The sequence below is a fragment of the Pelodiscus sinensis genome, chromosome 1 (genome assembly GCF_049634645.1).
Source record: "Pelodiscus sinensis isolate JC-2024 chromosome 1, ASM4963464v1, whole genome shotgun sequence".
In the NCBI taxonomy this organism is placed as follows: Eukaryota; Metazoa; Chordata; order Testudines; family Trionychidae; genus Pelodiscus; species Pelodiscus sinensis.
In genome coordinates, this window is record NC_134711.1 from 76,967,820 (window position 1) to 76,992,519 (window position 24,700).

A 24,700-nucleotide genomic window follows, 5' to 3' on the forward strand; every position below is an offset into this window, starting at 1 on the left:
ACCCATGTCTCACATCTGTACAACATGAGTTTACAAGCAATTGCTTCCCCTTTCAGCCTTTTCTTTTTTTTAACTAAATGACAACCCTGCAAACTCACCTTGGGTCTAAAAGTCAATCTCAGGTCTTTCTCATGTACTCTAACCAATAAAAAAAGGATCAAGAGGCTAAATTATGACCCCAATTATAGCTGTGCTGTGACAGTCTTCAAATCATGCTCTAAGTGATACCTGTGCAATTCCAAGTCAGAGGGCTTGCTTTGCATAGGTTTAGCTGTCTGCTTCTGTAACTGGAATGTAGTAAATACTTCCTGTACATTAACAGGACGAAATAAAATATAGCATACTTGCTTAGCTGTGTTGGCTCTACAGGATTAATACAAGTAAACAGTAAAGAAAACCTAAGTCATTATGCTAAATAGACATACCTAAATATATACTGGCCATATATCCTGTTCAATGAGAAAGGGGCCAGAGGTATATACTAACTTTATATATAGGAATCTCATCACAACAAACTATGCCTCCATCATACAATGCTCTATTACACATTATAGGAAAGATTTTAAAAAGTGAATAATGTGGAGATATCAGTACAGTAAGTAAAGCACTAGAATTTGTTTAGCATAATAAGATATTATCCCAGTCATTGAGAAAGTTGCCATGGAATATTTAGTGACCACAAGTGGTCAAGATTTTGAATCTCACATGGAAGATGCATATTTAGTAGCACAGTACCTGTCTCTAAAACTGCTTGCAGTGCCTTGCATGATAGCTAGAGTTCTTCCATCCAAATACTGAATTGCCCTGATTTTCTTCGCCTTGTGAGATTATCACAATACTATGTGTTATATATGGTATTCCTTGTATGTGCAACATTTCATGTTGTGTTCAATCAGCATTACTTAGGGCTGCCTGCTTTTATAACCTAATTTACGTCATTACCATTTAAGGATATTGTTCACCTTTCTGCATTTTTATGGGGGAGAGACATGCATGCCTTATAAGACTGAATCAACTATTGAGCCATCTTTATGATTGGAGAACAGGTTCACATTTACAGTTTAGCTTTACCATAGTCTTCACTGTTATTTTTGTAAAAAGAAACCAATACGCACTATTATAGTATAAACTCCTTATAAGAGTCCCCATGTGAGGATATAACAAGCAGCAACATGTAATGATGTTGCTGTGCTGGCTCCAGGGTATTAGAGAGACAAGTTAGGTGACGAAATAGCTTTTATTGAACCAGTTTCTGTTGGTGAGAGAAGGTTTGAGCTTACACAGTGTTCTTCTTCAGCTCTGGGAATGGGAAATGTGACGTTTGGGGCACTGTGGAATTGACAAAGGTTGGCCTTGCCTCTCAGCTCCTTTTGTAGAGAAGAGCAAACAAGAGAAGCAGCAATAAGCAGGAATAAGTAGAATCAGAGGCACTGGAAAAATATAGTGGGGTGCTAACAGCCATTGGACCAAAAACTATAAGCTCTGTATATAGTGGAAACCACTTCAAGCCAGGGTGCTGCAGCAGCCCCCAAATCATAGTTCCAGCACCTATGAATAGGTTGTTGATCTTTATTTAGTAGTATGGACAGCTACGATACTGTGTCCTTTCACCCTACGCCCATTGGCCCAGATAGCAAAGTTAGTGCCGGTAATGAGCTACCACTAGAACAGCATTAGAAGCAATATGTTGTAGCGTAGAATACAAAAATTCTGTGTGACCAGTGTGGTTCTGTTTTGTTGCTTGTTTATTTTAATAAGTGCGATCTCTAGGAGCGTCATAAGGGGCTCTGAGTTATAGTGCTGTCACCAAGCTGATGATATACAGCTCTAAGTTTCCTGTTCATCTAAGTTAAGATATGGTGTCATGGATGGTCGGTAAAGGTAGGGCTGGGGGAGGCAAGCCCCTAGTCCCACCTGCAGCCTGCCCCTTCTACCAAGGCCCCGCTCCCATAAGAGCCAAGTTGCCTCTCTACCCCCCCTCACCATCACCATGGGGAAGTGGAGCAGCGTGCCGCCACCGCCCCATTCTGTCCCCTCACCATTGGGAAGGCGGAGGGCACACAGCACCAGCCTCCCCAGCCCCAGAGCACTGGGAAGGCAGGTGCTAGGGGGCAGCAACACTCCGCTGCCAATATGCTTACAGTAGGTGTTCCAGGGGGGCGGAGTGTTGGTGGGGCCAGGCTGGCCATTTGGGAAGGCAATGTCTCCTCCCACTTAGCATACCAGCCATCCATGTATGTTATTTCCTTGCTTTCTCAGTAGGGAGAGTCAAACATAGGAATGAGAATAAGCTCGGTGAAGTGTGTCCAAAAAACACAGACGTGATAACAGTTGACAAAGAAAAACAAATAATGGAATTGAAGAATTTAGCACTGCTTCATCTGTACTAGGTATTTCAGCCCTTAACACAGTTTTACATCTCTGGGTATTTATTACCTAAATGCTCTTGTACTCCCAGGAAATAGCAGAAACAGCTTTTTATCTTTTTGCATTTAGCTAAGAGATTGCAGTCTCTCTTTATTGGTTCAGACTGTGATTTTTACCTCAAGGTTAGACTTCCGCAATGCACTCTATTCGGATCTACTCTTAGAGCTACTCAGATACTTCATCTAGTACATAATGCAAGAACTCTTGTGCTTAATGGAATTGGTCAGCTTGAGTACGTTACATGTACTGCATTGGCTTCCCATCTGCTTTATATGCAATTTACTTTGCTACTTTTAATCTATAAAACTTGGAGCTGCTACACTAGATACCATTTCACACTTTATGCACCATATGAAGTGTCTGATAAAGTAAGGCATTTTCCTCAATCCCTAGATGTGCACTCTTCAAGTCTGAATGCAGGACATTTGCTGGAGAGACTCCAGCTATGGGTTTCTTTGCTTGCAAGAATCTGTCAGAACCCATATTAAAGCCCATTTACTCATCCACCCATTTGCCAGAAGCCTCTAAACTGAGGCATTGTCTTTTTCTATTTATGTCTTGGTGAGTTAGTATGCTGCTCATTGTTAATATATATGGGTATGTCTACACTACCCCGCTAGTTCGAACTAGCGGGGTAATGTAGGCATACCGCACTTGCAAATGAAGCCCGGGATTTGAATTTCCCGGGCTTCATTTGCATAAGCGGGGAGCCGCCATTTTTAAAACCCCGCTGGTTCGAACCCCGTGCAGCGCGGCTACACGGGGCTCGAACTAGGTAGTTCGGACTAGGCTTCCTATTCCGAACTACCGGTACACCGAACTACCGAGGTGTACCGAGGTGTACCGGTAGTTCGGAATAGGAAGCCTAGTCCGAACTACCTAGTTTGAGCCCTGTGTAGCCGCGCTGCACGGGGTTCGAACCAGCGGGGTTTTAAAAATGGCGGCTCCCCGCTTATGCAAATGAAGCCCGGGAAATTCAAATCCCGGGCTTCATTTGCAAGTGTGGTATGCCTATATTACCCCGCTAGTTCGAACTAGCGGGGTAGTGTAGACATACCCTATGGATGTTAGTTTTTAGATGTGCAGCCAGATGCCATGGCAATGAAAGTACTGTAGAATCATAGAATCCTAGGGCTGGAAGAGATCTCAGGAGGTCATCGAATCCAGCCCGTGCCCAAAGTAGGACCAACCCCAACTAAATCATTCCAACCAGGGCTTTGTCAAGCCGAGACTTAAAAACCTTTAGGGATGGAGATTCTATCACCTCCCTAGGTAACCCATTCCAGTATTTCACCACCCTCCTAGCGAAATAGTTTTTCCTAATATCCAACCTACACCTCTCCCACTATAACCATTGTTCCTTGTTCTGCCATCCGTCATTACTGAGAACAGCCTCTCTCCATCCTCTTTGGAACCTCCCTTCAGGAAGTTGAAGGCTGCTATCAAATCCCCCCTCACTCTTCTCTTCTGCAGACTAAATAAGACCAGATCCCTCAGCCTCTCCTCGTAGGTCAAGTGCTCCAGACCCCTAATCATTTTGTTTACCCTCCGCTGGACCCTCTCCAATGCATCCACATCCTTTCTGTAGTGGGGGGCCCAGAACTGGATGCAATAGTCCAGATATTAATAAAAGGTGTTGTGTGTTTGAACTGCTTGTTGGATGGAGATGCCTTGCCCTTGGGAAATTCCTAAAACTGATTACCATAGCACAATATTCCAGATGTGGCCCGATAAAGGGGAATAATAACTTCTTTAGATCTGCTGGCACTGCTCCTCCTAATTCAACCTAATATTCTATTAGCCTTCTTGGCTACAAGGGCACACTGGTTGACTCTTGTACACAGCTTCACATCCACTGTAATCCCCAGGTCCTTTTCTTCTGAACTGCTACCTAGCAAGTCGGTCCCCAGCCTGTAACAATGCTTTGGATTCTTCCATCCCAAGTGCAGGACTCTGCACTTGTCCTTGTTGAACCTTGTCAGATTTCGTTTGGCCCAATCCTCTAATCTGTCTAGGTCACTCTGGATCCTATCCCTATCTTCCAATGTATCTACCTTTCACTGTGTCATCCGCAAACTTGATGAGGGTGCAATCCATCCCCATATCCAGGTCATTACTGAAGATGTTGAATAAAACCAGCCTTAGAATCGATCCTTGGGGCACTCCACTTGAAACCAACCACCAACCAGACATCAAGCCACTGATCACTACCTGTTGGGCCCCACAATTTAGCCAGGTTTCTATCCACCTTACAGTCCATTTATCCAATCTTTACATTCAAAGTCTGCATGTTTTATGGCCATCAATTCCTAAAGGCAATGATACTGAAAGGAAATTTGTTGGGCGAAAGCAAAACACCATTCCATCTAAACTATACTTAACTAATTTATACTTTTGTAACTTCTTCCACTGAAAAGAGGTCTACACCAGTACTCTCTCAAATTATACTTTTTTTAAATTGAGTGTATGTCAGGGGGGCAATCTTTCAAATGAATTCCTTCATAAGATGAACAACAGGTCATTTGAACGAAACTTTAAAACCAGAACTAATATCAGATCATTCTGAAGCAATATATACAAGTATGTATTCTTTAGATCTTTCTATGATTTGTAATTTTTTTTTAAAAAAAGCATATTTTTAAGACTGGTCATAATACAGTATTATGCGGGGGGAAAGAGTGATGCAAAGCATTATGTGAGTGAAATACAGTATTGTCCTAATCACTCAGCAACTTTATTAAGGAAATAGTTACTGAAACAGTCAATCCTTGTATGTTTCTATTTCTTTTAGCAGTCTCTTGTGTACAAGCTGTGGAAATGTTAACAAAGCACCTGTTATCACAGAACATTGTACAGTATGTTCTCTAACATAAATAAAAACAAGTTGTGTATCTAAATAAATAACATGTTCCCTGGTCCCAATCAGTAAATTGGATAATGACTGAAATGTGACTATTTGAAAAAGAAAAGGTCTTAAAAATGAAAATGAAAATTGTTGCAAGAATTCTCTAATTAGCAAACATTTATATGACTGATGTGCTCATGTCAGAGAAATACAGAGCTGCAGCCATCATTACCTATTTTATTGGGATTGATTTTAAATGATTGTACATACCAAAGTTTCCATCTTCTGAACATACCTAAGGGTTATCATATAATCATTTGGAAGATTTCCAACCTAGAACAAATAGGTAATAAATAACATATTAGTGTTTGATAGAAAATGAAAGTTTTGTTTTAGTCAGTGTAGTTAATACAAATTTTTATACAGTATTTGACACAAATTCTAGAACTTATTTACCAGTTGCAATAACTTAACAGGTTAGTTTTTAGGGACTGTACATAAAAACATAAAAATGGCCATTCTGGGTCATAACCCAAGGTCCATATAGCTCATTATCGTGTCTTCTGATAGGGGCCACTGTCAGGTTTCCCAGGGTATGTCTACACTACCACCCTAGTTCGAACTAGGGTGGTAATGTAGGCAACCGGCTTCATGCAAATGAAGCCCGTGATTTGACTTTCCCGGCTTCATTTGCAGAAAGCCAGGTGCTGCCATTTATAAATGTCCACTCGTGCGGACTCCGTGCCGCGCGGCTACACGCAGCACGGACTAGGTAGTTCGGACTAGGCTTCCTAGTCCGAACTACCTAGTCCGTGCCGCGTATAGCCGTGCGGCACAGAGTCCGCACTAGCGGACATTTAAAAATGGCGGCGCCCGGCTTTATGCAAATGAAGCCCGGGAAATTCAAATCCCGGGCTTCCTTTGCAACTCCGGTTGCCTACATTACCACCCTAGTTCGAACTAGGGTGGTAGTGTAGACATACCCCCAGAGAGAATGAACAGAACTGATGATCCATCCCCGTCACCCATTCCCACCTTCTGGGAAAGAGAAGATGGAGACACCCTCTCTTGTATTCACAGACAGCAATCTTATCTTCATTCAGCCTCCTTTTCATTAGACTTAAAAGAGCTTGGCTTGTGAGTCTTTTCTCATAAAGATTGGTTTTATTTTCCTTGTATCATTTTTGGTAGCCTTTCTCTGCACCTGTTCTACTTTGAATTAATCCTTCTTAAACACTAGAGACAAGAACTGCACACAGCATTCCCCATGTGCTCTCACCACTGCCTTGTATAATGGTACTAATACTTCCCTGTCTCTTCTGGAAGTACCATGCTTGATGCAACCTAAGGCTGCATCCGCTTTTTTCACAGCTGCATCACACTGGTGGCTCACAGTCATTTTGTAATCAATCATCCCATGCTCGTTTTTCTCTTCCTCTGTTGCTTCCAACTGATAAAGCCCCATCTTATAGCAAAAAATTGTTGTTAGCGGCTAAACATAAGACCCTGCACTTTGCACTATTACATTTAATCTCATTTCTATTTCTCCATCTTACAAGCTTATCCAGATCTTCTTGCATGACATTCTGGGCCACAACTTTGTATCGCCCACAAATTTTATGAACATGTTCCTGTTAGGATATAGATACTCAGGCCTGCTTATAAAGGTCTATATTTTAAGAATTCTGGTGTATTCTTGCAGAGGTATAAAAACAAAGAATCAAAATCACAGGTTATCTGTGTGTGCTGGTCTGAGGCCTTGTTCTTAAGCTAAGGCTTTTGGCTATGCAGGAGGAGCTTTCAAACTAGTTATACTGAAATAAGGCACATTATTAATAGTTGGGGTTGTGTGATCCTCATTTCTTTATTGCTTTGTTATTGCTCCCCATCTCTCTATTGTTTATCTCTATTATTCTGTCTGGTTCTTGATTGCTTAGGTTTGCTATATAATTAATGTTGCTGGTATAAACCAAGTAAGGTGGTGGGATATAATTGATTAGATAATCATGTTACAATGTTAGGATTAGTTACATAAATTTCAGTAGAATGATTGGTTGAGGTATACCTGAGAGAAAAAAATATATTATTTTTATTATATATGTGACAAACAGGAAGAGGACGGGGAAAAAACAAGGTAAAAATGAAAGGAAATTGGATTCATGCTTGCTGGAAGATAACCCCAATAAATATCAAATTGTTTGCATCTCTGGACTTCGGATATTGCTGTTCCCTGTTCATGTGAGAAGAACTGGGGAAGTGAAAGTGTGAAGTGATAAGCCCTCTAACAATTCCCATGTTTTGTGCCAAGGTCATTAACAAAAAACTGCATTAAGATTGGTTCCAAGACTGATCCCCAAGGAACTCTACCAATAACCTACCTCTAGCCTAAGTTCACCTTTCACTACAACTTTCTGTATTTACCGTTACCCATTCCGTTACCCACTTTTCAATTCTCTTATTAATCCCCATATTCTCCAGTTTAACTAATAATTTCACATATGGAATTGTATAAAATGCCTGACTGAAATCCAAGATTAGATCCTCTGCATTTCCTTTCTCTCTTAAAAACAACAACAACAACAACAAAACCCAGTAATCTTAAAGAAAAAAAATCAGGTTAGTCTGGCATGATCTATCATTTGTAAAACCATGTTGTATTTTATCCCAATTATTGTCCAACTCTGTCCTTAATTACGTTCTCTTTCAAACTTTGTTCCAAGACCTTGCATACAATTCAAGTCAAACTAACAGGTCTGTAGTCTACTGGACCACTTTTTCCACTTTCCTAAATACACTATACTATAGTTGCAGTATTGAAGCACTGGAAATGGGTGGAACCTCCATCCTAAGAGGTTTTAAATCCTGGATTGACAAAGCCCTGGCTGGAATGATTTAGTTGGGATTGGTTCTGCTTTTAGCAGAGGGTTAGACTCAATGGTCTCCTGACGTCTCTTTCAGCCCTATTAATAGGGTATGACCCTATTTCATACCCTAGCAATAGGGTATGACCCCGGAGCTCACAGATTCATTAAAAATTCCTTGTTATTGGGCTTGCATTTAGTGTGTCAGTTCCTTTAATACTGTTAGATGGAAATTATCCAGGCTCTTTGATTAAGTTCCATTAATGTCTTTTGAGTTTGACTTTCACTTCAGATGTTGTCATTTCTAGCTCCATGCCCATGTTGCCATTGGTTACTCAGCCACTCCCCCTAATCTCTTCATTAGCCTCATTAAAAACTAATCAGGCAAAGTATGTGTTTTAGTGTTGGGCCATGCCTAGATTATCTTTAATCTTCATCTCATCCTCAGTGCTTGGAAGTCTGACTTCTTTACTTATTTTCTTTATGTATATGGCAGCTGAAAGTTTTACTATGGGTCTTAATTCCCTTTGCAAGGTCCAATGCTGCTTGGTTTTTGGCAGTTCCCACTTTATCCCTATACGTTTTGAGCGACAAGAGATAGCTTTGCAAATCCCTCCATCTTCCAGCCCTTGTGGGCTTTCTGCTTTCTCAATCACCCATTTGAAACAGTTGCTCATCCAGCTTGTTCTGCAACCCTCTCCTATGTATTTTTTCCCCATTGTTTGGGATGCAGGCTTCAGATAGCTTCCCCATCTTAAAGTAATTCTAAGCCTTCCCACATTTTAGATTCTTGAGTTCTTTGGTACAGTCTATGTCCTTAACAAATTCCCTTAATGTTTCAAAGTTTGCTCTTTTAAAATCAAGAGCCCTTCTTGCAGATCTGTTTTTATTTATCCTTCCATTAAATTTAAACTGAATTAACTTGTGATCATTCAAACTAAAGTTGTCTCTAGAACCAGTTCTATGAAGTCTCACTATTTACCAATACCAAATATAAAATGACATCTTTTTGGGTTAGCAACTATTTGTTGTAGAAATCTATCAGCTATGACATCCAAAAAAATCTGAACCCTACTATTATTAGTACTACTTGTCCTCAGATCTATATCTGGGAAATGAAGGCCCCATAATTAGACAACATTTTATTAAAAACATTAGTGTGATCTTTATCTACAGCCAAATTGAATCCTAATGGTCTATAAAGCATCCCAAACACTATGTAGGAGGAATCTCTACTAGCTTTCTTCCCCAAAGAAATCTTGGCCCTAATAGGTTCTCTAATCCATTCTTATTTATTTACAGTCATATCATCAATATACAATGCTACTCCTCCACCTTTGTCTTTATTTCTGTCTTTCCTAACCACATATCCTTAAATACCTGTACTTCAGTCATGTCTACTATTCCACCATTCTTCTGTTATCTCTATAATATGTGGTTTCATGTCCTGCTTATTTGCTATGCTTAGGGATACAGCATTAGCAGCATTTTTAAGCAACACAGATTCTGAAGTTGCTTCTGCTGGTGCAAAATTTCCATGCATAATCTACAGGGATTTGATACTTAGCACAGTCAGCAATAGTATATTATTTTAAGAAAGGTCAGTTCCAGATTAAATTTGTTTCACATCAATGAACACTACAAGAACTGACATGCATTATGTATATAGTCTACTTAACTGGCATCAAAGCTTGTCAAGCACTTTTCATGCACAGTTAAAAAAAATAAATGGCTAACCTATATATTTACTGAGAAATCACATCCATAAAAAAGCCTAAAGACACCAGTTTAGCATTAGACATTTTTCTCTACAACTGACCCATAGATCAAAAAAATACAGCAGAATTTGTATATAAAAAACTAAATTTGGGGATAGCCGAATCAGAGCACACGTTCTCACTCTGACATAAAGAACTTTTACTAATACTTATTTATTAATTCCCTGAACCAGATCTTTCACTGGTCCAAAATGGCATAGCACAACTGAAGCCAGTGGAGCTATGCTCTGGCCAGGCTGGCATGGAACGCTATCGATCTATAGGAAGACAGAATAGACTATATCTGTATCAAATTATTAATTCCATTTTGTATTATGTATTGAACATCTGACTGAACTTGCCAAAGGCAAGCCTATGGATCTGCATTCCAAGCAGTTGCCTTGTCTAGGAAAGGGGTTTCATAGTTCAGCAAAGGACTGTCAACGAGGAGCCATCAACTTGATTGCCTTTGAATTGCTGATCCACTCCCATGAGACTGAAAAAAAACAAAACAAAACAAAACAAAAAGAACAGGGATCCAAAGAGGCTAGGCAAGCATGATAGGTGGAGGAGCTTGAGCATCCTAGTGGAGTACACAGAAATAAAACTGAGCTCTGATAACTTTAGAATAACTGTGTTGTTCAGGGACGTGAATAATCCACACCCCTGAGCAACAAGTTTATACTTACCTAAACACCAGTGGAGGCATAGCTACTGCCTCTCCCATTGGTGAAGTGTCTTCACCAGAAGTGCTACTGAGGCGCAGCTGCATCAATGCAGCTACTCACACTGTAAATCTGTAATGTAAAACTACCCTGAGATGGATGCTAATTAACAGCAGGGTGCTGCTCTGGCAGGTGTGTGGTAGGAAAAGGGGAATGATAATCATGTGTAAGGAGGGCTTATAGAAATGACTCTGGCTAGCTTGAAATGCTGAGAAACGGCAGATTCACATAAGGAATTAGATCAGACAAGGGGAGGGTGCATTTCAAAAGCTGTGTTGTTTTTCAAAGACCTGTAACTCTCTAGTGTTTTTAAAAGAAGTCACTAGTTATGAAACTCTTTTACTAGGTCTGTGTTCCTTTCTTTTCTGCCATGTTATCCTCCCAAATAATTATTCAATTAGAAGCCCAGAATGGTGGAGGCCTGGGGGGTTCTGCATGTGAAATTTACTGGGGGGGGGGGGGGGACTCAGACACTGATTTGGGATGAGTGGACATAGACAAGAGGTTTGAGTGTGTCCTAGGGACTCAGAGCTGGGCATAGAGTCTATACTCTGCCCAGTCCTAGTTAGCGCAGAAGCACAGCAATGGCAGTTAACTCACTATACACTGGTGGCCATACAGTGGATACACTGGGTTGAGTAAATGTTTTGTTGGAATTTTGCCATGGACTTCAATGGGCTCAGGATTTAACCTTTTGATTGTATCGAAATTTGCTATGACTCACCTGACTATTTTTGGAGGGGCAAAATTCTGTGACAAGTAGCCATTCTTCCCTATAATCTCTGTAAAAAGTCAAGAACTTTAGTTTGTGAATTTTTAAGACCTCTGAGAAATCCTTAGAGAATATGTAAATAGTCTTATGGTGTGATATAAATGATTTCATCTACAACTCTGTTAATCAAAAAGGCAAAAATTAAATAGTTTAACCTTAATATAATTTATCTCAGAATAACATACTGTACCACATGAGGGATATATAATAAGGCAGTGATAGCAAAATTTAGTTTCAGGAATGAAAATCATTTAAGCCAAAGATATCAAACTCATTTTTTTGAGATCGCAAAATTCCACTTTTTCTCCCAGTACACAGGATAAGGTATAGACTAGACTTTTCAGCTCACTATCCAAAACGGGGAAGCTGCACTGGACTCCAGGCACAGAGGTCCTTGCTTTGCTCCCAGCAGGGAGACGGAAGCAAAGAGTCAGGAGAATGGAGGGTTCTCCAGGCCCAGTGTCTGGTCAGCTATCCCATTCCCAGCAGAGAGCAGGCAGCTTACGGGGCACAGGGTCCAGCAGGCAGATCCATGCCCAGAATTGACTGACTGCCATGCTCCTGGTAGAGAACTGGGAGCCTATGCAACAGGAAGCCCAGGTGGAAGCTTGAGCTGGGGTTCTGGGTAGGAGCCCAGCTTGGAGGAGAGACAGAGTAGCAGACTGGCTCGGAAGCCAGGAGCCAACTTTGTCATCAATGTCACAGCTCCAGCACAGCTGTGACACTGAGGAGACCTGTCAATAGATGTAAGTAATTGAAGGACACTGCATCACCCAAAGTATACCAACATCAACCTCTAAGCTTCTTGTGGAGGTAGAGTTATGTCAGTTTAGTAGGGCACTTACACTGTTGGGAGCAAGGCTGCAGTGTGTAAAATAATGTGGACTTTAGTTTCCTTCTCAGGATCTAATACTGTAGTGTAGACCAAGCCACAAACATTTTTTAATAAATGAAAGCTCAGGTGCTGAAAAGTCTGAAAATTCCACACAGGGCTTATTAATATATCAAAATGGAAAAACAGAGTCCATAAATGAGGAGGTTGAAGCCACTTGTTTAAATGGTTGGAGTCTTGTAAGCATCAGATGTAACTTGAGCCTCCAAACTGTCTAAAGAGAAAATGTAAGATTTATATTCCTAAGAGAAAGAGCTTTTTATGTGCACAGATACATTTGTGCCTTGATGAATATTCTATTTAGATCTGGAAGCGGCATTTAATATAAACTCATACAATATAAACTCACCAGGTTCTCAATTCTTTTAGTAAATCACCAGTTACAATTATAAAAAGGTCAGCGTGATAGCTCTTTGCTGACTTACTGCAAAAAAAAAAAAAAATTTACCATAGTAACAGTGACACTGACAACCACTATTGACAGGTGCTAAAATTAAGTTTTATAACATGGAATAGTTGCTCCACGAACAGAGTGCATTTCCCTTAAGATGTCTTAATAATAATAATAATAATAATAAAAAGCCCAGATGATTGGCATTGTAGAAAGAATGCTCTCTAAAAATTACTTCTATAGCCATGAAATTATGGCTTCTAATGCCCTTTAAAAAGGGGCTGACTGAACTGGTTCTAATACCCACTTCTCCTCCCACTGATAAATTCTGAATATTACATAAAAATTGTCACTCAAGTCTCAGACAAACTTTATTTGAATAAAAAACTTTGCTGATAGGATTTCCCTAAAAGAAAAGCACTTTTGTACATTTAAATTTTGTTCTTTTTAGGAACATTTTATTAAGCATTTCTTCATGTTGCAATACTAGATAATGGAGATTTTAAAATCTATATAGACAAATATTTGTATAGTTTCTAAAACTTTTTTTATCTGAACCTGATGTCACTGAAGTCAATGGGTATATATGCCCACTGACCTCAGTATATTACAGGAAATGTTTCTTTCAAATCCTAACTTCTGGTCAATGTTCCCCATGCTATTATGTATACATTGATAAAAAAAAGGCCTTAATTCTGGTAATATGATAGTGTAAATCCAGACTAATGCCACAGACTAGTACTTTACTTATTATAGAAAAGCAGTTTAAAGTCTCAGAGAGGTAGCCATGTTAGTTTGTATCTGCAAAAACAGTGAGTCCTGTGGCACCTTAGGGTACATCTACACAGCAGAGCTAAAGTCGAATTAATTACGTAGCTAAAGCTGAAATATCTTAATTTGGCTTTTGGTGCTGTCTACACAGCAGGAAGTCGAAGGAAGAACAAGAACTTGTTGAAATCCCTGTGGAATTCTTCAAGGGTCTTCTTCCCATGCATCCATATAATGAAGATGTTGTCAATGTGGCATAAGCAGAGTAAGGGTGATGAGGGCGAGAGCTGCGGAAGCATTATTCGAGGGCAGCCATAAAGATGTTGGCATATTGTGGAGCCATGAGGGTGCCCATAGCTGTGCCACTGACTTGAAGATGATAAACTGTCCCCAAATTGGAAATAGTTGTGGGTGAGGACAAAATCACAGAACTCTGTAACCAGGTGTGCAGTGGCATCATCAGGAATAGTGTTCCTGACAGCTAGTAATCCACCATCAGGTGGAATGTTGGTGTAAAGAGTTTCTACAACCAAAGTGGCAAGGATGATCTTTCCAGGAAGCTTACCGATGTTCTGCAGTTTCCCCAGAAGTCAGAGGTGTCTCAAAGGTAGCTAGGAGTGCTGGTAGCATAACATCTGAGAAGAGAGTCAACATAACTGGATAATCCAGCTGTAAGTGTGCCAATGCCTGAGATGATGGGATGTCCAGGATTTCCAGGTTTGTGGATCTTGGGTAGGAGAAAGAAAACACCTGGTCGAGGGTTTGGAGGTATGTTAGTATAGATTTGTTCCTTCCCGAGTTGTAGCAGGGAGTTTCATGAGCAATTGTTTTAGGGTTTTTTCGTATTCTTTAGTGGGATCAGAGGAGAGAGGCCTGTAGAATCTGGTGTTGGTGAGTTGTCTGGCAGCCTACTGTTCATAATCTGTTCTATTTATTGTGGCTACAGCACCCCCTTTCAATTATGTTAGAGTTGTTTTTGAAGTTGTTTATAGCATTGTGTTCTGCATGATTGAGGTTAAATATTACATATTGTTGTTTGCTGACAACGTTAGTCCATGCCTGTTTGTGGAAGCAATCAATGTAGAAGTCAAGACTCCCATTATGGCTGTCGGGAGCATGGGGGGTAGGGGTCCACGGTCCACATAGAGGTCTTCCTCTTGTGAGGTTGGCATGGGGGATCCTGAGGGTCAGTGTGTTGTTCAGAGGTGTGTTGGAAATATTCCTTTAGGTGGAAGCGGCGAAAATAGGCTTCCAGATCACCACAGAACTGAATCATATCTGTAGGGGTGATAGGACAGAAAGAGAGTCCGCCAAATAGGACAGATTGTTCTTCCAGGCTGATAGTGTGATTGGATAGGTTGACAATGTTAGGTGAGTTGAGGGTCCTGGAGCTGAAATATCCTGAGGCATGTAGGAGTTTAGATAGTTTATTGTTCTTTTTCTTATGTAGGGAAGTGAAGTGAGCATTGTAGATGGCTTGTTGGGTTTTTGTAAAGTCCAGTCAAGTGGAAGTGTTTGTGGAAGCTTGGTTTATTTTATGAGCAGAGCTTGACAAACAGAGGCAAAACCTACTCGCCAGCCCCGCACTGCGCAAGACCGTCATTGCGTGTGTGCGCGCTGCCAGTGAATGGGGCGTCCAGCTGAAATCTACTCACCACAGGCGAGTAGATTGTGATTTGTCAAGCCCTGTTTATGAGTGTCTCTAGTGTTGAGAGCTCCTCCTTGATTTTCTTCTGTTTCTTGTAAAAGACGCTGATTAGGTGGTTCCTCAGTTTCTTTGACAATGTGTGGCATAATTTCTCACTGTAGTCTGTGGGGGGATGTAGACTGCAGTGGGTTTTTCACCTTCAGTCCATTAGGCATGGTCCCCACAATATGCCAATCTTTATTGCTGACCTCAAACAACATTTTCTCAGCTCTCACCCCCTAGCACTCTTACTCTACTTACGCTACATTGGCAACATCATCCTATGGACCCACGGGAAGGAGGCCCTTGAAGAATTCCACAGGGATTTCCACAACTTCCACCCCACCATCAACCTTAGCTTGGACCAGTCCACACAAGAGATCCACTTCCTTGGCACTACAGTACAATTAAATGATGGACACATTTCTACCACCTTATACTGGAAATTTACTGACTGTTATACTTAGCTACATGCCTATAGCTTCCCTCCAAGACATATTTCTCAATCTGCATAAACAATGAGAAGTCCTGTGACACCTTATAGACAAAAATAATTATTGGAGCATAAGCTTCCGGGGGCAAAGACCCACTTGATCAGATGCATATAGTGGAAATTCCACTACATACATCTGACGAAGTGGGTCTTTGCCCACGAAAGCTTATGCTTGTGACGGTGCGTTGGGGTTCCCCCGTCTCCTGCACCCCGAAATGGCACAAACAGACTGCACCAGCCGGTGGAATAGAGGAAGTTTATTGCCTCTCCAAGTTACAGCACAGCACAGATGTAGTCTGGTCACAGAGCTGGGCTAGGATGCCTCAGGCCCCCTTGAGATGGGGGAGACTGGGCCCCTAAACTCCAGCCCCTTTCCCTAGGCTGTCTCCTCCATGCTCCCAGACAGCAACTAACTCACACTCTTCCAGCCCTGCCCCCCAGCCAGGGCAGCATTCCACCTTCCTTTGTTCCTCTCCATGGGGGTGTCTGGTTCAACAGGTTTGGCGTTACCTTTGCATAGTGAGGTTTTCCCTGCTGGGTCTTGCTCCAGACAGCAGAGGTCACCACAGCCCAGCAAGTACCCCCACTACGTCACAATGCTCCAATAATTCTTTTAGTCTGTAAGGTGCTACAGGACTTCTCGTTGTTTATGCAGATTCAGATTAACTTGGCTACCCCTCTGGTATTTCTCAATCTGTTGCTTGCAGCAAGGCCCTAAGATACAACCGGATTTGCTCCAACAACACAGACAGAGACAAACACCTACAGGATCTTTGTCAGGCATTCTTAAAACTTAAATACCCACCCAGGGAAGTGAAAAAACAGATTGACAGAGCCAGATGAGTAACCAGGCATCAGCTTCTTAAATACAGGACCAACACACAAAATAACAGAACACTATGAGTTATTACCTACAACCCCCAACTAAAACCCCTCCAGCTCATCATTAACTATCTATTACCTACCCTGGAAAATGTTCCCTTGCTCTCACAAGCCTTGGAGGACAGGCCAATCCTCGCTTACAGACAACCACCTAACTTGAAACAAATTATTTCCATGCAGCACACCTCAATCACAGTCACCCAGAAATCTACCCCAGCAATAAACTCCGGTGCCAACTCTGTCCACACATCTGACATCAGAGGATTTAACCACATAAGCCACCGCATCAAATTCCCATACAACTGCACATCCTCTAATGTGGTCTATGCAATCAAGTGCCAGCAATGCCCCTCTGCCATGTATATTGGCCAAACTGGACGGGCTTTATGACAAAGGATTAAAAAACACAAATCAGATAACTGAAATGGTAACACACAGAAACCTGTTGGGGAACATTTTAACCTGCACTCATTAATGGATCTAAAAGTTACTATATTATTACAAAGCAATTTCAAAAAGTAGCTGGAAAGAGAAGCTGCCGAAATCGCCTTCATCTGCAATTTGAAAGGTCTGAACAAAGACCTTACTTGGATGGGCTGCTACATTCAACACCCTAATGACATTACAAGTTAAGTATTAGTTATTTACAGCCCAATCTATTAGCCTCATTTAGCACAGACACTCTGGCAGTTTTTCACCTTCTCTTTCCCTCTTCATCTCCTCTTTTACTGATATGTACAGGCAGTCCCCGGGTTACATACAAGATAGAACTGTAGGTTTGTTCTTAAGTTGAATTTGTATGTAAATCGGAACTGGTACATATTGTAGGGGAAACTCTAGCCAAACATTTCTCCAGAGCTCAGTTTTATTCTCCCACACCTCACTTCCCTCAGTCCTTTATTCTCAAGCTGAGGTGTCTGCTTCGAAAAGCCACTCTGTGTCTCCCTGGTCTGCTGGGGGTGGGGGGGGGGGCGGGGAGTAGGGATCGGTGCGCTAGCTTCGCGTCTCCCTGGTCTGCTGGGGGGAAGCACCTAGTGCGGGGTTGCCTCACCCCGTTTGTAAGTAGGGATCCGATGTAAGTTGGATCCATGTAACCCGGGGACTGCTTGTATTTGCATCTCTGGACCCCTTGCACTATTCATCTGAAGAAGTGGGTTGTGCCCACGAAAGCTCTTGATACCATCTACATTTTGTTAGTTTCTAAGGTGCTGCAGGACCAGTCGTTGTTTAAGTTTTTTTTCAGTTTTGGACTAATACAACTACCCCTCTTAGGGTATGTCTACACTACAAAGTTAGTTCGAACTAACGGCGCTAGACTAGCACTCCGCTAGTTCGAATTTAATTCGAACTAACGGAGCGCTTAGTTCGAACTAGGTAATCCTCATTCCACGAGGATTAAGCCTAGTTCAAACTAGCTAGTTCGAATTAAGGGGTGTGTAGCCCCTTAATTCGAACTAGTGGGAGGCTAGCCCTCCCCAGGTTTCCCTGGTGGCCACTCTGGCCAACACCAGGGAAACTCTACTGCCCCCCTCCCGGCCCCGGACTCCTTAAAGGGACACGGGCTGGCTACGGTGCCTGTGCCAGGTACAAGCCTGCCAGCACCCAGCCAGCAGACCCTGCACCTGGCACGGATCGAGCCAGCCACCCGATGCCCGCCAGCCCTCCCCCTCTTCCCCAGACCAGGGAGCTTGCCCGGGACCGCAAGAGGCGGGCACCCGCCTGGGTTAGTGCGGACATCGTGGACCTCGTCCACGATCTCTGCACTAGGCACAGGAAAGTGGCCGGCTTGGGCAGGAGAGCTGCCAGCCTGACCACCCAGGAGCAGGTGTGCAAGAGAATCAAGGGGGTCAACTGAGACCCCCGACCCTGAGCCCTGAGCTTACAATGGCCTTCCTGGGTCAGACCAAAGGTCCATCTAGCCCAGTAGCCTATCTGCCAACAGCGGCCAACCCTAGGGACCCTGGAGGGGATGGACCGAAGACAGTGACCAAGCCATTTGTCTTATGCCATCCCTCTCCAGCCTTCCACAAACCTTGGGCAGGGACACCACTCCTACCCCCTGGCTAATACCACTCCATGGACCCAACCTCCATGACTTGATCTCACTTCCCTTTAAACTCTGTTCCAGTTCTAGCCTTCACAGCCTCCTGCAGCAAGAAGTTCCACAGGTTGACTCTTTGCTTTGTGAAGAACAACTTTCTGTTACTAGTTTGAAGCCTGCTACCCATTCCTTTCCTTTGGTGTCCTCTAGTCCTTCTTTATGGGAACTAATGAAGAACTTTTCTGTATGCACCGTCTCCACCCAACTCCTGCTTTTAGAGACCTCTATCCTGTCCCCCCTCCGTCTCCTCTTTTCTAAGCTAAAAAGTCCAGGTCTCTTTAGCCTCTCTTCATATAGGACCTGTTCCCAACCCCTGATCATTTTATTTGCCCTCCCCTCTCCCAGCCTCTCTATTCCCCTCTCCCACCTCCTTTTCCCAGTCTCCCCCACTTTTGTTCAATAAAGACAGATTCCATTTTGGAAGACACGTTATCTTTATTTTGTACATCAAGAAGAGGGGCTAGGGAAGGGTAAGTGGAAGGAAGTGAGGGGGGAATGGGGCACGAGCCCCCGATGGGGAGGACTGGGCTGCCTCTGCGGGCTTCTGGGGGTGGAAGCTGTCCTGCAGCCCCCCAATTGCCCCCTCTCCCCAGATGGCAGCCTGCGGCAAGTGCAGCCGGTCTGATAGCCAAGTGCTGTGATGTGCCCAGTGTGGGCACTCAGGGCACTTCAAGCCAAGGACTGCTTTGCAAGCGGGGCACCCCTGAGAACTGTCTGTCCGGGGTGGGGTTCGGGACCCTTTAAGCACAGCCCTCGGCTAGCCTGAGGCAGCATCTCCACGCTCTAAGTCCTCCTCTGATGCCCTGCCGGCACTGCTTCCGGCCATCCTTAACCCCGCTTCAGGGTCCACTTAATGTGGACACGCTAGTTCGAATTAGCAAAACGCTAATTCGAACTAGTTTTTAGTTCTAGATGCGTTAGTTCGAATTAGCTTAGTTCGAATTAAGTAATTCGAACTAAGTTAGTTCGAATTAGCGCTGTAGTGTAGACATACCCTTATTTATTAGAGAGTTTGTTTAGATTTTAACAGGGCATTTTTACCATGCGTAATGGGCAGCGCTTGCCAAACGGCGGTGAGCCCCGCTCGCCAGCTGTGCGGTTCTGCGAGCTGTGCATGCACAGATTGCGTGGCGCCAGCTGTGCCAGCTTGTAATCTACTTGCCATGGGTGAGCAGATCACATGATTTGTCGAGCCCTGGGAATGGGCAGCATGAAAGAAACCAGGGAAATGATTAAGGGAGAAACTGTCTGGTGGATGGTAAAATCTGAGAACACTGGAAGAGAAAAGACAGGGATTGGCATCATAATAGGATATTAGAGCAATTAGATTGGGTGGGACTAAGTTATGAAGGCCTCTAAGAGTGCATCTATACTGCAGTGCTTACATGGAAATAAGCTACGCTAACTGAGCTACATCAATTGCGTAGCTTATTTTGAAATTGAAATTGGGAGAGTCTATACAGCAGTTATTTTGGAATAGAGTACTCTTCTTCCGACTTCCCTTACTCCTCGTACAATGAGGGTTACAGGAGTCGGAGTAAGAAGTTCTCCAGCTTGACAGTATTTTGACTTTATTTTGAAATAACTGCCCACTGTGCAGATGTTTAATCAAGAGGCTAAGTTATTTTGAAATAACACTAGTTATTTCGAAATAATGTTGCTGTGTAGACATATCCTAACAGGGAAAGCCAAGAAGTGTACATTTGATGTGAAAATGAAAGAGAATCAGGTGAGAGATTCAAAGGATAGGGCTGATGTGGTCAGGATATCAAACCAAGATAATTTTAGTAGCACTATTCTGAATAGATTTGAGTAGAGAGATTGCAGTAGGTAAGGACAGGAAAGAAGAGGCTACCATAGTTGAGGTATAACATGATGGAATGGATGAATGCTTGTGTGAAGGCGGGAGGGGAAGAAGGGGAGGGAGAATGGATATAGACTTTAGAAGTGATATTTTAGAAAGCAATGGTAAGATTAATGGCTTGACTATAAGGATTCAGTGAGAAGGCAGAGTCAAAAATTACATCCAAGCTCTGGGTCTGAATGACTGGCATTGTTCTGAACAGTGAGAGACACAGCGGGGGTGGGGTGAAGGAAGGAAGAGAAGAGAATGTCTGGCAGTGAGAAATCAAGAACTCAGTTTTGGCCATATTGAGTTTAATGTCTGGACGTTCATGATGAGAGATGAGAAAGACAGGCCAAGCTACTAGATTAGAGGATATAAAATGATTTACAAATCTACCTTTGTATCAATAACCTATTAGCTTAAAGGCAAACTGAATTAAAGCCATGATTTTGTGGATAAGAGCACTTTGACATAGAACATAGGGGAGAGGATTAAGGGGCCAAAGACAAAGCCCGCAAGGGCATACATTAAATGTAACCATCAGGAAAAGTTAGGCAGAATTTGGCCCTCGTATATGAATAGCAGAGTAACTAAAAGGCAAAACAGTTATATAATTGTGTATTTAGCATTAGCTCCTGTGACAGCCCGGGCACTACAATCTGCTTTAATAAGAAAGGAAAGTGTTAAGATATGTAATGTGGCTCTCTGTACAAGAAGTCTACATAGAGAGTTTCAATTCTGGTGATAGAATATTTCTCCATTAACCCAAAGGAACTTGTTTCAGTTGGGCCTTGGTCAATATCGGGGGGTTACTACTATTACTAGATTTTTCTTATGCTTCCCATTTACACATGACTGATTGTTGCAACTCAATCTCCTATAGCCAGTGATAATCAGAGGCATTTTCATTGCAAGTCACATATTTTGCTTTGAAATGCATAAATGTTGCCAACATGCTTAGTTAAAACATTATGTATTTTAATGATGCCCAAACTGAATATTTAATCACTTAACTCCATGGAAGTACCTGCATTGTATGCATTAATGATATACTATTTCTAGATAAGATGTTAATGAATGTAAAAGAAATGCAACCAAGCAACATAAAAATCTTCTGTTTCAAAATACATTGGTATCAGTCCATTACCCATTTCCAAAATAAAGGCCTTTGAATTTAAGCATTTAAGGTTTCTTTCGGTGTTAGCTCTTGTAACAGATGTAGGTAAAAAAATTCATATAGGAGTAAAGCTTTTTAAGCTAAGCATCCTTTTCAGATGAGTTATAACAGGAAGTCAATCTGAATATTGCATTTACACTTATTGCTCCCTGTGTTTACACTTTATTCAATTTTAAGGAATATATTGTTAAATTGGAAGAGCCAACAGATTTATTCTATCTGAAAATATGACAATTTATAAAAATTGGTGGTGGTCATCTTTTAAAATATTCTGTTCTTTATTTAGCTAACCGCCTCTTACAACCTTTAAGAAAACAAAGCAGAATGTTAATTAAAAACAAACTATTATCCTGAATAAATATTTAAATTTGGAATTAGGCTGAAGGGGTCTGCGGTGATGCTTGAGAAGGACCACAGGAAAAAAACTGAGGCGTTAAGGGTGCTAGCACTACATGTAAGCAACACCACACTGAAGTCTAGAAATTGAAGTCTTTAATGCAACCTTAACAATGATCTTGCAACCATTTCACCATACTAAAGCAACAGTTTAGGCTGAAGGGAAGTTTTAGATCAATGGTAGGCAATAATCAGCCTGGGGGCTGGACAAGGCTCACCAAGGTTAGCCTTTTATTTACCTGCACCTCTGCAGGTATAGCTGCTTGAAGACCCCATTCACTGTGGATCACAGTTCCGAGCCAATAGGAGCTATGAGAAGCAGTCTCCCGGGATGCACCATTTCCTATAGCTGTCATTGGCCGGGAACGATGATCCGTGGTGAACAGGAGCTTAAAGCAGCTGTACCTGCAGAGGCACAAGTAAATAAAATTCAGGTAAAGAAAGAGTCAGCGACTGCTAGGGGCTAACCCTGGTGAATTGCCTCCTGCTTATTGCACACCCTTACATGACAGGGCATATTAAGACTATGTCTACACTACAGCTGTTCTTCCGAAAAAGCTCATGGAGTGTCCACACCTCAAGCGTGTTTTTGTGCAAAAAAAAATCAAAAGAACAGAGGGGTTTTTCTGGCGTAAGTATCCTTCATTCTACAAGGAATAACGCCTTTTTGCGAAAGAGCTCTTTTGCAAAAAGGTGTGTAGGGACGGGGAAGAGGGGGTTTTTGCGCAAAAAGAGCAAAAAGGAAAAAGCTCATTTGCCCTGGTGGCCATTCTGTGCATAACAATCAGAGCTTACTTTCGAGAGAGCATCCATGAGAGAGTCTGGATGCTCTCTTTCGCAAAAGCGCATTGTTTTTTCGATGCACTTTTGCAGTGTGGACACACTCTTGCACAAGTAATTTTTGTAGAAGATCTCTTCTGATAAAAGCTTCCTGCACAAGAAGCCTGCAGTCTAGACGTAGCCTAAGGGATATTTACCTCCCTTTACTGCTGGACACTGAACAGCTATGAACTATATCTTCAGCTATTGGAATCAGCTTAGTTCTAGCCAATACCAATGGAGTTGCACCTGATGATACCAATCAAGGATCTATACCTATACCTAGCTGAACATTGCACTCATGATTAACTGCTAAGAAATATTTTGTTTAATTAAAGTTTAATTCTAATAAATAGGTGCCAGCCTGACAACTCTGAGGAATAGAGTCCTATTGAACACAAAATGGTACAGAAGGATAGTACAAGTTATTCTACATGACCATTCTTCCCTGTTTTGTGTCAACTGTGACCTGAACTGAAGAGTGAACAGGGTCTGTTAAATCTTTATTAAACTACCTGGTAAATCTGCTAACAAAAACATGAAGTGTAATTTTTTTAAATGACGTGAACAGGGATATTGTAGACAGTGGGTCAATGCCACCAATTTATTTCAGGTAGGCCAAATATCCCTCAAGTTGTAAATACTTTTGGTAACCAAGCTAGTTGACCATTCTGGTCCCAGTGATCCAAAAGGTATTTACTTCAATCTCCCCTTAAAATTTTGGAGTGCTTACTGCCTCCAATTGTTTAATATTTTAAAAAGAATTTTTTTTGAAATCACTTACCAGTTTTGTAATGTCATTCACATCATCTGTCACTGGATTCCCACAGGGACCTTGGGCTTTTGCAAGAGGATTAAATAGGAGCAGCTGAAGATAAAAGCAAGTGATAATCCAAGTCTATATAAAAAAAGAGAATATTTATCTGATAAACATCTTCAAAATCATTCTGATTATGAGAGTCTTTCAAAACATTGCCTTGGCTATAAAGATGGGAAGAAAATACTAGCCTCATTGTTTATACTATTTTTAAAAAAACCAAGGATGACAGTAGCTCTTTATGGTACTAAAGTGTATTTCATGCTTCAAGGACACAAATGAAGAAAAACTTTGAATGTGATAGTCAACAGTTTAACACAATTAGTAGTATAATTAAGTTACTGCTGAGTAGTCAGATCTTTTCATTAAATTTCATCCATGATTCTTAAAGAATCTGTGCAGTACATTCCATTTCAGCATATAAAATTACAGTAGTAACTAGCCTTAGAACTGAAATCTCTGGAAAACAACATTCCTTGTGGAAGTCAAAATGCAACAAGACATACACCTTCATAAACATTCAATAATTATATATATGTTAATCTAAAGTGTAGAAAATATGGGTCATACTCACCAGTTTCAAAAACAAAAAAGCTATAAACACGTTAACTGAAAAGTTAGTGTTTAGTATGAAAAAATAGGTAAAAGTTATTGCCTGATGTGCCATAAAAAGGTTCTTGAACAGATTCTTGGCTTTGGCTTTCATAGTTGAAAATTAGATGCAACATCTTTGGACCAAAAAATACCTAGATTCTTAACCAACAGTAGAGTTTATTTTATTCACCACCCATATGGCAGGTGTCATATGAATTGCACTTAAATTATTATACCTTTTCTAGGAAGGATGTATTTAAAAGTAGTAATGGGAAAATTGTTTCTCAGTCATCAGATCTTTCTTTTGTACAGCCTGATTCTCCATGTAGACTTATTCAACATTTACATGAAGCTGCGAGAAGGAATGATTGGATTTCATGGATTCAAATAACACCTATATGCAGATGATGCAATTTTGTCTGCATACATGCTAGTACCACTACCATACAA

The 24,700-nt window shown here is 41.6% G+C and overlaps 1 protein-coding gene across 6 annotated transcripts in view; it reads right to left on the bottom strand.

Annotated features, from left to right (window-relative positions):
• The window catches only part of KITLG (KIT ligand), a 93,693-nt gene that overhangs the window by 25,143 nt on the left and 43,850 nt on the right, over positions 1 to 24,700 (bottom strand). For 4 of the 6 annotated variants that reach the window (XM_014568995.3, XM_075932868.1, XM_014568994.3 and 1 more), the window contains exons 2-3: positions 23,624 to 23,737; positions 5,543 to 5,605 (exon numbers count right to left, since the gene is read on the bottom strand). In XM_014568995.3, the coding sequence (XP_014424481.2) occupies positions 5,543 to 5,605; positions 23,624 to 23,737 (177 nt within the window). Of the gene's footprint in view, positions 1 to 5,542; positions 5,606 to 11,339; positions 11,398 to 23,623; positions 23,738 to 24,700 lie in introns of those variants that run through there. The other 2 variants (XM_014568996.3, XM_075932853.1) reach the window with 2 other exon arrangements.